Below are 14,695 nucleotides of genomic sequence, written 5' to 3' on the forward strand. Positions count from 1 at the left end.
ATTTGACCAAGCAGGTCGGCAAGCATATAAGGGGGAGTACAAGAAAGACAGCTTTTGGTCTAATTACTACATAAAAGTTTTTATTTTTTATGCTACATCAAAGTTTATTTTAGTTACATCAGAGAAGCACTAAATATGAGCTGGAAAGTGAACACTCGGGTTCTAATCCCACTACATGACTTAATTGACAAGAAAAGAAAATAAAGAGAGTAGATCCTTAACACTTGGGTTTTTGTAGCTCATTGCATTTACCATCGTTTAACATCATTCGTGCTCTCTCCACTGTGGACCAAAGTTTTTTTTTTTCGATCTCCCTCTAATCTCTCAACTTTTCTCATGAACACTAATGTTGGATGACTTTATGCAAAAATATGAAGAACGACTCCTAGCAATGAATCAACATTAATTGGTAGAGGAAAAGGGCAAGGATGATGTTGTTTTGATTACTTTGAACCAACCCTGATGTAACATCCCCAGTCACCATTTTATCCTTGCAGTTAAAAATCTGCCATTGATATCCTTTTAAAACATTAAGCAGTGCTTGTGTCTCACAGTTAATTTACTTACAATCAAGAGTCAATCAAATGCTTCAAATTGATGGATTTGTAATCCAGGCAAGTTTCCAGTTTATTAGCAGAAAACTTCTTGAACTTTTGGAAGAGGTGAAACAGTGACCAATTATAAGTTTATAACTACTTGTCAACAATAACACTCAAAATCCATGGGCTGCAGCCTCCTTCAATTATATTAACAGTGCCAATGGTAAATCTTTGAATATTTTGCCATCTTAGAGCATCCATGTAATGATTTTTATTTTTTCCCTTTTTCCTTTCATTTTACTGCATATGAAGAAATTGAATAACAACTAAATCTAAGAAGGGTGAGCATGGGAGGGTGTCCTAAGATCACAGGAGGCTAAAATTTGTGCAATTGATGATAGGTTGCACTGTTGCAGGACATAACTGTCAGTGGCATCCCAAGAAACAGTAATGTTCATAAGTAGTCTATAGAGCTTACATCTAATGGAAAAAGAAGAATGGGTTGAAAGGACAAATCTTGGATTCAACACTCACCGGGTGCATGTGTAACTTTTTTGTTGTTGTTTTTTTGTTAATTCAAATGTTACAATTGAGAGGGAGGACTTGAGTCCTAGTTCTCCTCATAAAGGAAACCAGGCAATGCCATTGAGCTACAAAGTTCTTGGCACACTAGGGTGCACATGTAACATAAAAAAAAAAAAAAAAAAAACATGCATGCATGCACATGTAAGGGGAAAAGAAGCATTTTCCCCTTTTCAGCCTTTATGTTCAATGTTGTCAAAAAAAAAAAAAAAAAAAAATCTTATCAATATTTCCTCAAAATGATTCACTTTTCTTGTATATCTGAAGTCTAGCATATCCTTTTTTTTTTAATCCATAAAGTAAACTATCACAGCCCTTAGATTTCTAAATAAACAATTCAGTGAGAGAACAGAGTCTAAGAGGAATTTGTTACCAGTTTTAGAACCTATAACTACTTCACCATGCTACAGTATAGAGACCATATTCTCCTACTTGTGATGAAAGGATGAAGAATTAAAGTGGTGTCTTCCAGTTGTGTGTACGGATTTCTCTGTATGAAATTTTGTCACATGCGTGGTGTTGTTTCCTTTATTTCTACTTATATGTCCTGCAAAAAATAACACCAATCCAAATCTAAAATATAAATTAAAAAATATATTAATTTTTTTTTTTTTTTGATGCTTGAATATATGAATACACTTCATTCTTTCCTCTAAAGCAAAAGAATAGTGGCTAATCCAGTTCTTCTATCTGTTCAATTTGTAAAGTATTTATATCATGCACACCAATATACACAATCCACAAAATAAAGTCCCCCAAATTCAATAAAGACAATTAACAGATTTGGATTAATTTTTTTAGGGCTGCAGGAAACAGAGTTATTCTTATGTTAACCTTAAATCTTCAGGGTTTTCCCAAAGCTAGCTTAAAGGCACAAAGCAGCACCTATCATGTGCAATTACCAGGTCCAACCACAAGTAAAAACCTCTCTCTCTCTGGTGTGGAGGATAAGCCTAACTGATCCCAGCATCTAAATCATGTTATGACTAGCAGCAGCAACAATATTGAAGGTGCTTACCTGATTATGATGCTGCTGACCACCTGAACCTGTGATTTACAGTTATCTCATCCAGCAAACCTTTGCGCTCTCGAATATGACAATTACTTCACCAGTACAGTGTGTAGGCAAGATGCACTACAGTGATCCCAATAACATCTGTGTATGAGTGGCCCTTGCATTGCATTTCCCATCTAATTCAAATAATGATGATGATAATGATCAATCCTATGAAAATAAGAAAGGGAATACATGAGTGGAGGGCTAGGTTCGAAACACCAGACCTAACATAGAAGTGGCAATCAATACAAAAATATTTCAACATACCAAAAAGAATGCATGGAACATTCAGAAAGACACATACATTTTTGAAGAGTAGATGGGAGTTGCACATTCACCACAAGCAAAAAATGGCCACCATCATATAGAATTCTCCAAGGCAGAAGCTCTGACTTGTAAGCTAAAGTTGGCCCTTATTTTCCAGGATCAACTCCACCATGCCTTTGCATAAATAAAGTCCATTAAAGATGACAATCTCATTTGTCCCTAGTTAACCACTTCTGATAGAGGTCAAATGCCATGTCAGGCTCCCTCAGTCTGCAGTACTTCTTAATAAGTATCTGAAATGGAACATGATCAATTGGTAAACCAGATCTTTGTATCTTCGCAAAAAGCTCTAAAGCTTCCTTCATGTTGCCTCTAATACAGTGACCTCTAATGAGTTCAGTGTAAGTTATTATATCAGGATCATATCCCCTTCTCAGCATTTCATCATTTAATTGAAGTGCTAGACGGATGTGCCCTACGTTACAAGCTGCGCCTATCAATAAATTATAAGTAACAACATCAGGATAAAGGCCAGACAGAAGCATCTCCTTCTTAAGAGAATAAGCATCAGCAATGTTCCCTCCTTTTACTTGTGCATGAATCAGTGCATTATAGGTAAACACATTTGGCTGAACACCAAAAGCCAACATTTTATCTCTGATGGAGAATGCACTACCAAGATCTCCACATCTTCCATAACAATCAATTATTAGGTTCCATATGTGAGGCTCGGGCACTATTGAATGTTCTAGCATAAAAAGAAGATACTCATGAGCTCTGATGGCATTTCCATAAACACATAAGCCTTGAATAATAATTTTGTATGAAATGGGATTAGGATTAACTCCCAAGCTCGACATAACACCATAGATATAAGAAGCCTCATCAAATTCTTGAACTTTGCAAAGAGCAGATATAAGAGTATTATAAGTAAAAACATCAGGAAGTACACCTCTTTTAAGCATATCACAGAAATACCTATATGCAAGGTTCATGTGCCGACTCAAACAAAATCCATGGATAAGGACATTATATGCAACAACATCGATTCGGGTATTATTTTGGACCATCTCATCCCAAAGACTAAGAGCCTGAGCCATATCTCCACTCTTAAAGTAACCATCCATAAGTATGGTTGAGGTAATTAAATCTGATGTTCTGTTGTCATTATCTTCCTCTAATATCTCTCCAAGAAGCTTCCCAGCCTCCTCCAAAAGACCTCTCTTGCACAATGCATGTACAAGTATGTTACACGTAACTCTATTTGGCATGATACCACAATTAGCCATAGTAGAGAAAAGATAGAGAGCTCTATCTACATTATTCATGAGGCAATAACCCTTGATGAAAGTGTTGAATGTGGCACAATTGGGAGTGGGACCCATTTCTACCATCTCCCTAATAAGCCAATCTGTCTTCTCCAAGTCACCAGTTTTACACAGTCCATTTACAAGATAATTGTGTGTAAATACATCAGGAACAACACCTTTATGTATCATTTTTCTTCGAAGCCATAGAGCCACACCCACCTTACCCTCCAAACACAAATTCCTAATTATTTGTGCATGTTCAGCATAATTTACTTCCAAAGTGCACCCTTGAACGCCAATCTCTGCCAGAGCTATGCTTTCCCTGCATGATTTAAGGTAAAAACAGAAGACATGCTATAAACTCTAGAATCATATAACAAATAATAAGAATATTGTCAGACATATTCCAGCATAACTAATCAAAAGCTCTTGTATGACTGAACTCATTCGCCAGACTTGACAAACACTCCTCAACAATATTTAATATCCCATTGTCACATAAGGGAGTCAAAAACCAACGAGCAATTGCATCTTACAAACCTTTTTTTTATAGGCATCTTATTCTTACACACATTTAGTTGTACATGTCAAATATTTTCAATTTTTGATGCCAAAAGCCTTGTGGGTCAGTGGCATTCCTGCATTCTTCCCACAGGAAAAACCAGGATTTGAATCCCCCTCCCTCATTCGTTCTAAGCAAAAATATATCGATAAATAAATTAAAAATTATATATAAAAAAATCAATCTTTGGTTGCCAACAGTGACAAGTAGAATATATTTAAGTCAGTCATTCAATAGGACCGTTCAATTCTTGAAAACCCGAACTTGGCAAAACAAATCCATCAATATTAAGGCAAATAATATTAAACAATGGAATATTCTTTCTTTCTTTTACTATCGAAAAACCAAAAAATTTCACTACAAATTGCTGAAATTCCTCCGGTCATATAGCCATCCATTAAAAGCAAAAATCCAGCTATCAATACTCATTCCCAAGTAACATTATCCATCATCATATAATGATAATTTCAAGTCCCTATGTTTTTCTCCTAGTAAAAGTTACAGCCCTTGCAATAGTCTATTCATAAACTTTTATTCAAAAAACTGAGAGAGACAAATATGAACCTTTAGCATTGTACCCAAAACATCAAAAGACTGACCTCATCAATTTCAAACGTTCCAAACTGTCCTTTAGCATTGTATCCAACACATTGAAAACAGCATATGGATCCCCTTTATCATCTTTCTTCTTCGAAAACCAGTCTCGAGCTCTCAATTCGCAACGCTCGCCAATGGTTGCCAACAGATCCTCAAAAGACGAAGGCATTATATCCTCATTCCCACAACTCCTTCGCAAATTAATGTTAAGAAAATCAAATATAAACAAAAACAAAAAATTACACACTCACAAATTCACCCAGAGTGAAAAAAAGTGTGAAGGAGGAGTAGAGAAAGAGTTAGTAAAAGTTACTTGGCGTTTGAATCGAAGTTGGTGTTGAAGCAGAAAAGATTGGCGAAGAGGTGAGAAATGTCGTGCTTGATGGAGTCTAGGGCTCGATTCAAGTATCGTAGAACAACAATGTGGGACGCCGAAGACGACGATTCTCCACACCCAATTAGTAGCTGAAAGAGAGATAGAGACCACATTTCAATCAATCAGAGAGAGCCAAAATACAAATCCAAATACAGGAAATTTAAACTCACAGCCATTTGTTGTGCGCTGTCTGACTATTAGGGTGTGATTTGGTGGTAGGTGCTGGCTGCTGCTGCTTCTTTGGTTAGTCAATCCAGGCTTCACGGCTGTGTCGCGAGGTGATACACCCTGCGAGATTCTTTACATCTTCATTTTTGTGTTTCCCAGATTTTTTTTTTTTTTTTTGGGGGTAATAGAAGCGCTTGGGCATTAACAATTTGTTTTTGGCTATGGGCCTGTAGCCTAATCCAATCTCTATTTCTGGGTTGTTTGAGGGTTTTTAGGTTTTAATGAGATAAAGAGTCCCAACCCAAACCATATTATTGCCCAACATAACATAACCCAAACCTAGCTTAGACTTTAGAGGTCCAAAGTGAAAATCTAGCTAGACATTTGGATTTATTTCGGTCCACTTAAGTCTATTTAAGTCCATTTGGCCCATCCGATCAAATTATGTCCACTTCTATCCATTTCAATCCATTCGGTCCAATTTAGCTCATTTTGATCCATTTTAGTTCAATTCAACCCATTTTCACCCAATTCGGTCCACTTCTGTCCATTCAATCCACTTAGGTCTAATTCAGTCCATTTCGATACGCTTACAAAAGAATAAAAATTCGCCTTAATTTCACTAAGAAAATTTGTAGTGCTTTCACTTTTGGAAGAAATTCTTAGAATAGAATGGAATCTTCTTATCATGCTACAAGCTTTTTTAATATATATTTATATATATATATATATATATTTTTTTTTTAAATCTTAAGCTCAGACCTTTTCTCCCCATCACAACACCAAGCTTTTTTTTTTCTTTTTTCTTTTTTTTTGTGGAAAAGATGATATTATTACGATTAAAAATATTGGCATAAGATGCTCAAAGTGCTCAGGTACAGTAGCAGCTGCTGATCAATATAGTGATTACAATGGCTACCATAAATGTGGAAGGAAGCCAAGGTTGTGGCCATTGGTATTGGTTATATTGAATTGAGGGAGTGTTTCACAAGTGTTATACATATAATTATTCTTAAAGGAAACAAACCAGCTTTATTAGTTGTAAGATGTACTGCTCAATATCAAAATCTTACTATGTTACCAACAATAGAGGTAGAGAAAATCCAGCAAAATGTCCTCTGAACCCTTACTTGAACTACAAAACCTTTGTATTCAATGCAACAACCTCACTTATTTGCATCTATATGAATTCGAAAGCTTGCAAATGAAATATGATGTCTACGTTCCTACGTTGTCGAAGTTAAAAGATATTAAACAGCATTGAGGAAAAACAGCTTACTGAAAAAAATTCCTCATCACTCATACATTAGAAGCAGGACGTGCTGTATCTTTGTCTTTTTCAAGTTTATCTATCATGCCCCTTTATTTTCTCCCTCTAAAATTGGTTCGTCTTGCAGCCAAAGCCATATCCTGACTACTGTGTTTACTGACAGTCTTGAACTTGAGTGGTACAACTTGCTCAATATATGACTTCCCAGGAAAGTTCCTTTTATCTTTTGGAAGTGCTCGTAACTGCGGTAACCAGTATGCCACATACTCACCTTCAGGATCATACGTCTGTGCCTGCAATTTTAGTATCTTAGGTATAGGTTACATGTCTATGCAAAAGTATGCGTCAATGTACATGACGAGATTTTAAAAGCTCCTATATCCTCTGTGTCCCAAAACACACACATACTTTTATATCTATAAAATAGTATTAGACTTCTCTATCAATTCAAATTTTAGAACTTACATTTCTGTAAAACTAAAGCATGTTCAGCATTACATCTTTTATATAGAAATCATAAAGGAGTTGGACGGTGCAGCTAATTTGGGTTGACTAATTGCGACTCAGGTATACACTAGCATATTTCCACTTACCATTTGACACAAACAAGAATATCATAACTATAGAAAAAGCTGTACTATATTAAGAAATTTAAGTGCAATATGTTTTGGTTTATTCCTGCTTTCTAATACCGAGGACAGAAAACAGACTTACCTCTTCCCAACCTAATCCATAAATGAACCTGATTTCAGAATAATAATATAAGAGCATCTGAACAGTGTTTATTGATTGTCTACCACCTCCCAGAAAGAAAAGAGAAATTGTATGAAAGCACTTACTTGCTTTGGGATGCTAAAGTAACGATCTTCTCTAGGGTCATTCCCAACTCCTAAACAAGAAGAACAAAGAATGACATGTTTAATTGTTTATCAAAGGATCTCATTAACTGCAAAGTTTAAAGGAGTAGCACATCTGGCAGTTGCATTTCAAGAATATAACAGTGTTCAATAGTTTTTTTTGGGGGGTCATGGATAAAATGTAGCTCTTAATGGTCAAGTCAAGTGGTTATCCAGTCAAATCAACAATATTTTGATACACATACTAACCCCCGACCCTCTTTAGTATCCTGTATTTCCTTTTGCATCCTCCATATACCACTTGTTTTGATATACTTACAGGATATCAAACCTTCTCGCTATAAATAAAGGACAAGATTGTAAGGGACAACTTGTACAAATGAAGTAAGAGATATCTTCTTTACTTCAGAAATATTTTTTATTCAGATATGACGTGAACAATTACAAAGGTTGTTCAATGCTCTGCAGTTTTTCATTGTTTTCTTGTGTCTCCTATAAAAAACAGAAAGTAGGTGCCAGTGCTATATTACTATTATGTAAAGATCACCGTGGATTGACATGAAAGTCAAACAAATTTTCCTGTGTGTGTGTGTGTCCCCTCCACCAAAAAATTTGCCACTTGTAAGTTCTCTTTTTTTTTCACAACCTTAGTAAATACCCCAAACCGCGGGAAAGATGGACTGGACCACATTTATAATGAAAAGAAGGGATTAACTACAATCTATGGGGCATTTTCTATGTGCACACTAGTCATCAAAAACATTTACAATCAACACTCGTAATCAAAATTAATTTCCAATGTCCACTCCAACGTCTAAATTAATAGCTCAGTGTGTAGCCTATCTACCCCAAATTATGAGGTCATTTTGAGGAACATTGCAAATTAATCACGAACTAGGGCGTTGTAACATTTTGCAATGTAAAGTGCACATTACAAACACCTCTGGGTAAATAATTAGACTTATCTCATGTCATGACTATCCTGTTGCCTGTTATGTCCTAGGGTACTACCAAGATGGTCATACAGCTCGTATACAACTGACACTGATATACTTAGCTAAATCAAATAATGTAAACTGTTTTCCCAGTTTATGAAGCAATGACTTTGAAACAACAACCTATAATATGCCAAAATACAGTCTTGCCTACACAGGGAAATGCTCAAATACACATACTTTTATGCATAAGTGACAATGGGAAGATACATGAAGATGAGAATCACCTGCTCCATATGTCCAATTTCCATAATTGGAACATGGATCATAATCCAAAAGGCATGTCTCAAACCATTCAGCTCCCAAACGCCAGTCAATACCCATATCTCGAACAAGAAAGGAACATACTATCTGGAGAAATAAAATTGATGATTGGTGATTTGGTAGACCATATCAATTTATTGAGATTCAAAGAAGCAGTCTCAAGTCAGTCTTGAAATTTACCTGCCGTCCTCGGTTTGACATGAACCCAGTGGTTGATAGTTCTTTCATGTTTGCATCTATGAGGGGGTACCTGGAAGTTCACCAACCTTAATTATATCAATCATGGAGAAATAAAATTTTAATGGGTTTCCAAAAACCTAATACTCAATATTTGACTACATTTTGGTTTTCCAGGGCATAAGATCACCCTGTTTCATGTACCGTGAAACAGAAGAAAGAAAAGAAAAAGGTTGATAAAAGAAAAAAGAGGTGAGTACAGTAACATTAAGATAACAGATAACCAAAATAATACATATATATCAAGCAAAAAAGAAAAAAGAAATGAAAAAATAGAAGAGAAGTTCCATATTAGAGGGAATAAAATCATTAACACAAAGACTATGATTGTTAGAGATTTCCTTCGTAGATAAGGGAGTGTCAATAAAATGTTACTTACAGAAAATGAACAAAAAAGAAGCAGGATCAGTACTAATGCAGCAGATATCAAACTAATACTCTTTACATTTCCATGTGGCCATGCACATATAAAAGTACATGCTGAAATGAAAAGAAGATAGCAACACAGACATTAGTGGAAGCAACAATATACCCTGTACGTCCATCTCTCCAGTACTCAAACATATTCTTGTTTTGGCTCCATCTGTGCTCCACTTTTCTTGGACCACCTTAAAATTTTTTAAAAAAAAAAAAAAAAAAAAAAAAAAAAAATTCAAATGACTATATACAAGAAACATTTAACCTGAAATTTTCAATATGATACTTACATTGATGTATAAAAGTTTCTAACTCACACACACTATATTATCCAACAACATTGCATTCATTAAAACAAGGTCCAAATTTTCATGATCTGAACTGATTAATACTAGATGAATAAGATGGTTCGAATCTGTACCTAAATGGAAAAGGGAATTCCCATATTTGACTGATAGAAACCTGAAGTAATCCCTCCATATCAATTCGAACAAAACCCTGTTGTGTTGAACATAGATTCAGGAGAGGAAAAGGAAAATAAAAATATCTGAAAAAGTTTAACCCAGCTGAAAGGTTGGTTTATAATCAGAATTTCCAGCAATCCTGCTTTCCCATCAGTTCAATTTTGCAATTCCATGGTTAAGTTAACAAATTATCCAGAACTGTTAACTGAATAGCCTCTTAGCCTGCATGTGGTAAGAGGCTTTTCCTTTCTTTCTTTCTTTTTCTTTTTTTTTTTTTTTTTTGAGGAAAAAGAAATGGAGAGAGAGAGAGACAAATATGCTGAAATCAAAAGTTCAAAACTAAGAACGTAGAGAGAAAATGGTCAAGGCTGGTTAAGAAAAGATGTCATATGATGATATCTTCTGATGTCATCTCATTGCTAAATTATATATTTATACTTTTCATTAAAATGTGAATTTTTATTAAACAATACTAATAAAGGAAAGGGGCATGTAGGAATTTTGGGACAGAAGTCGGTGATGGAAACTATCATGGGGTTTACTTAATGATAAAACACCCACACACATGCACACTGATTGAAATCAGTCACCACAAACTGGAGGAAAGTACCTGAATATTGTTCATCTAAATTGGCTTAAACCACTTACAACTTAATAAATTATGAATTCAATAGACATATGAAATTGGGACAGAGTTGAAATGCTATCAATAATTTTATCTTGAGAGAGAACCATACCAGTATGTGGAATTATTTGCTTCCCGTTCCTTTTCATACCTCTTCACCTATAAAAGTAAAAACTAGTCCCATTCTTCAAATTGTTGTATGTCTATTCTGTGCAGTACAAAAGCAAAAATGAATGAAATTTTCAACCTCTTCATGTATGAAGCGAGGAGAGAGGCTTCCTGAAGCAAGCCACGGAGAGAATTTTGTTGAATAATCTGGTCCTAACATCCCATTTCTGGTCTCTTTGTAGATCCTTAGCAAGTCCTACATATACAAGAAAGTACAAATAATTTAGAAATCCACATAATTGGTATTATTAATGCTCCTTTAAACATCATAACTTTCTATTATAAATATGTTTAAGCAGCTATATCAAAAATTAAATTATCATAACTGGTTTATTTTTTGATTTTGAAATGATCTTTCATCTCATGGAATTTTAAATGCCACCCTTCATAATTGTTTAGTATCTGATGCACAAATCCACACTTAGGACAGAGGTTACAGAAGAAATTTAGACTCATCACTCATCAATCAAACAGATGAGATGAAATCATGAAATCTATTTTTTTCATGAATCGCACTAATCTCAATTTTTATTATGACTGCTATTGTCCTCAAAATTCTACATTCATCGAAGACTATTGGAATCTTTTTATTTTTATAATAACTACTGGAATCTAAAACCAACAAATCTAATGCCACCATACTTTAAGATTTTAATTTTCATTTCTGCAGCAATGTATTTAAGATGCTAAATTTCCATGCTTGTTGCAATGTATTGTTGGCAATCTTGCTTTCAAAACAAGCATTAACAGAAACATGCATGATGAGAGATTTTCCCCTGCCTTCCTCCAAAAGTACTCATTCACCCTGCCCAGTGCTGCGCTTTCACCCCCAACAAACTTCATTCCTTTGCTAACCTGTATTAAAAAGAAAAAATATGGACTACATTATATTATGATGGAGGAGTGCATCTCAAAATTTTTATTAGAGTGAAATGCAATTTATATCCGTGAAGCACAGATGCATGTATTAAAAATCCTACATTTTGCGATTGTGAGTAGACTCCAAGCTGATCCATCGAAGGAACACATCCCCAATCATCAATGCTTGGTGGCGGCCCAAGACATGTTGGAGTTCTAATGCAGCTCCGGATATTGCATTTGGCTTCAACAGACTGCAAGTTTTACTTTGTAAACAACACTGCTACCACATAAAATAGCTTTCCTACTTATCCATAACAAAATATAATGAACTCAAAACTAATGGAAAAGAATTATCAATCATCATGCCTTGCGAAACTGAGTATACACATCCGGTAGACTGCTAGTATCAAATGGGAGGTCATCAATGTGGTACATAGTGGTACCCCAAATAAGCTGTAACTTAGGGTTGTTAGTATTACTTCTTGACTCCGAAGATGATTGTAGCACCACTTGTTGCAGACCTTTGCTGACCAATCTTTCAACATTCAACTCCTCACTGCAAGTTTCTTTTTGGGCATAAACCTGGCTAGAATAAATCAGAATATAAACACCCATACTCCCATTTACTTTACTCGGAATAGTCATAACTAATCCATTCTTTCTACTAAAAGAAATTCAAAATAAATGTGGGAATCACTTAACTGTGTGCGCTCCAAAAGCTTTTGCAAGAGAAGGGAGAATTTCCTCGGGCTTCCCATGTCGAATAAGCAAATTTAGGCCGTACTTTATCAAATTCTTTTTCAGGTCAGCCAAGCATTCAATAAGAAACTGCGCTCTCAAGGCTGCCAAGCAATCACTCCAATTTAATTTTTAAACTTATATACTCTATTATACTAACACAAGTCAAAGAAATTCACAAAGGTGCATAGAAGATCCTCAAAAATTCTTAGGTAACTCCACTATGGAGTTCTTAAAATCATATCCATTCATTTTGAAAGAAGTGGATTAGATTTTACTACATTATCAATAATTTAAATAAATACCAAAATAATAGTCATTTAAAAAAAATGTTATGTATTAAAATTCAATTCATTCACTACACAATGGAGCTAGAGATGTAATCATGTAAACGAGGCAAGCCGAGTATTAAAATTTCAAGCTTGTTTATTTAACTTTATTTCAAATACAAGCCAAACTTGATCTTATCACCAAACAAGATTACATGTTCAAGTTTTGTTCCTTGTCAAACAAGATTAAGCTTGATCAAGAGATACTTGATCAACTTATTTTTTTACCATGATTAATTTTTTTTTTACAACTTTAAAAATTTAAGAATTTTTACCACAAATTGACTGTCAATAAACTGCAAATAAAATAATTTGATATCTTATGAACATAAGTATATTTTTAGAAAAGTGTACATATAAAAATATAATATTATATACTTATCTTTCACTAAACAGGTGAACATAAACAAACAAGCTCTTCAGCTTGATTAATAACTGTAGAAGATCTTAATCAGATATAATATTACCTCCAGTTTTAGGGAATCCGAAGTGATAGGTGGTGCCGAAAAGGCGAGGATCGACGCAATAGACGGGCAAAACCGAATCGGAGGAAAGCCAGGCCTTATACAAAGCTTCGTTGTCCAAGACTCTGAGATCATTTCTGAACCAAAGAATGGCGGTCCCTTGGCCAGTCCTGGAAGCCGAAGAGGATGAAGAAGAGTACCTTCGAAAGGTTAGATCGGCAATGCGGTGTGTTTCGTCGGAGTCTAGTTCCGGAACCTGGTGGATTGATGTCGTTGAAGAGGAAGAAGAAGAAGAAGATGAAGCTGAAGGTTTTGCGATGGAATTCATTGCGTGGAAGTGAAAGTGGAAGAGAGCTGAGTTTGCGAATGTTGAATTTGATGGGATTATGAGCTTTTTCAGGGGAAGAGTTGGGACTGAGTAACGGAGAATAGTCATAGTGACATGTATGCAGTTTGGATTTTGGAGAATGGAGAGAGAGAGAGAGAGTTAGTTAGTTTAAGCAGTTGAGAACGTGACACGTTGGCGTGGGAGTTTTGTATGACGTGGCTTTATGGCAGCCAATGGACGAGTTTGTTTTGATTCATTCTGGTTTTCAGTTTCTTTTTACGAAACCAAGCCGCTACAGTAGACGACTGTCGCATTGGAAATTATTAGACGGCTCTCTCGTGTGGAGTAAACGACGGCCTTATTATAGTAGTTTTAAACGGTTAGTTGCATAAAGTTAAGTGATTGTTGGTATTTACAAATCCGCAACAAGTATCGAACAAGGAAAGTTTGCCTGACTTATTAATGATCTAATAATTTATATTTAGAACAAAGTTTCTAAACTTCTCATATATTTCTCTTTTGAGTGTGAATTTTGAAAATCTAATCGTTGAATTTCAAATTCCTTATATACTTAACATACGTATCAGATTTCGTTCAAATTGGATATTGTTTACTATTTGATCAATTGACTTATTTTTTATATACAACTTTACATTACAAAAACTTGAAATTATAACATTTATTTGATGACATAGCAATTGATCTTTGATTTTCTTGAAATTTTGTAAACATTAAGAATGTAATAAAAACATGCAATCTAATGGTTAGATTTTCAAAATTCACACTCAATATAAAGATATATGATGAGTTTGTAGGATTTTTCTCCAAACTATGGAGAGAAACTTTGTTCTTATATTTATATCTATACTCTACTACATAGAGTTCTTAGGGTACTCTGCCACATAGAGTTCTTTTAATCTTAACCTCTCATTTAAAAATCAATAGTTTAGATTTTACCATGTTATTAATTCTGGAACAAAACCTTAAAAATAGATGACACATCAACTATTAAAATGGACATGTCACATTTTAAATTTATTTTTAGTTTTAAAAACTCAAATCTGAACCCAATCTTATTGTCGTGCCAACACCAACGACAGCAAACTTGTCTCCGACAAGATCTCTACCCCAAAATGAATAGAGAACTTGGCAGCCAGTAGAGAGGTATTGTGCTGGAGTGGGGCGAGTGGAGGAGCTGTATGGGTTGGGTTGCCAAGAGC

At 34.9% G+C, this 14,695-nt stretch overlaps 2 protein-coding genes across 5 annotated transcripts; both read right to left on the reverse strand.

Moving 5' to 3' along the window:
* Positions 1-77: 77 nt before the first annotated feature.
* LOC115970077 (pentatricopeptide repeat-containing protein At5g24830) lies at positions 78-5,621 on the reverse strand. Of its 3 annotated transcripts, none has more exons than XM_031089749.1 (6): positions 5,461-5,621; positions 5,228-5,379; positions 4,917-5,105; positions 2,483-4,077; positions 2,140-2,312; positions 78-1,668 (listed from the first exon to the last, which is right to left on the reverse strand). In XM_031089749.1, exons 1-4 carry the CDS (start codon positions 5,464-5,466, stop codon positions 2,655-2,657), a joined length of 1,770 nt encoding a protein of 589 aa, XP_030945609.1. In that variant the 5' UTR covers positions 5,467-5,621; the 3' UTR covers positions 78-1,668; positions 2,140-2,312; positions 2,483-2,654. The 3 variants fall into 3 exon arrangements, with proteins under 3 accessions (XP_030945609.1, XP_030945607.1, XP_030945608.1); XM_031089747.1 differs by having other exon boundaries at positions 2,140-2,346; XM_031089748.1 differs by having other exon boundaries at positions 2,140-2,346; positions 2,446-4,077.
* An 843-nt stretch (positions 5,622-6,464) lies between these two features.
* On the reverse strand, positions 6,465-13,608 carry LOC115971806 (cryptochrome DASH, chloroplastic/mitochondrial). 2 transcript variants are annotated; one of them, XM_031091859.1, is made up of 13 exons: positions 13,151-13,608; positions 12,319-12,458; positions 11,983-12,198; positions 11,736-11,867; positions 11,536-11,610; positions 10,835-10,951; positions 10,700-10,746; positions 9,920-9,996; positions 9,614-9,689; positions 9,025-9,094; positions 8,808-8,931; positions 7,568-7,617; positions 6,465-7,021 (listed from the first exon to the last, which is right to left on the reverse strand). In XM_031091859.1, exons 1-13 carry the CDS (start codon positions 13,581-13,583, stop codon positions 6,821-6,823), a joined length of 1,758 nt encoding a protein of 585 aa, XP_030947719.1. In that variant the 5' UTR covers positions 13,584-13,608; the 3' UTR covers positions 6,465-6,820. The 2 variants fall into 2 exon arrangements, with proteins under 2 accessions (XP_030947719.1, XP_030947720.1); XM_031091860.1 differs by lacking the exon at positions 6,465-7,021 and adding an exon at positions 7,028-7,470.
* Between the last annotated feature and the right edge of the window lie 1,087 nt (positions 13,609-14,695).

The sequence above is a fragment of the Quercus lobata genome, chromosome 12 (assembly GCF_001633185.2).
Source record: "Quercus lobata isolate SW786 chromosome 12, ValleyOak3.0 Primary Assembly, whole genome shotgun sequence".
Taxonomy (NCBI): domain Eukaryota; kingdom Viridiplantae; phylum Streptophyta; class Magnoliopsida; order Fagales; family Fagaceae; genus Quercus; species Quercus lobata.

Excerpts from the sequence above, each read along its gene's own strand:
- LOC115970077 (XM_031089749.1), bottom strand. Across the intron at positions 5,106-5,227 it reads AACTTCGATTCAAACGCCAA|GAGTTGTGGGAATGAGGATA; the intron begins GTAACTTTTACT and ends TAATTTGCGAAG. Across the intron at positions 4,078-4,916 it reads GAACGTTTGAAATTGATGAG|GGAAAGCATAGCTCTGGCAG; the intron begins GTCAGTCTTTTG and ends TAAATCATGCAG.
- LOC115971806 (XM_031091859.1), bottom strand. The coding sequence starts at position 13,583 with ATGACTATTCTCCGTTACTCAGTCCCAACTCTTCCCCTGAAAAAGCTC. Across the intron at positions 11,868-11,982 it reads TGTATACTCAGTTTCGCAAG|TCTGTTGAAGCCAAATGCAA; the intron begins GCATGATGATTG and ends TAAAACTTGCAG. Across the intron at positions 9,095-9,613 it reads TGGAGAGATGGACGTACAGG|GTACCCCCTCATAGATGCAA; the intron begins GTATATTGTTGC and ends GTGAACTTCCAG.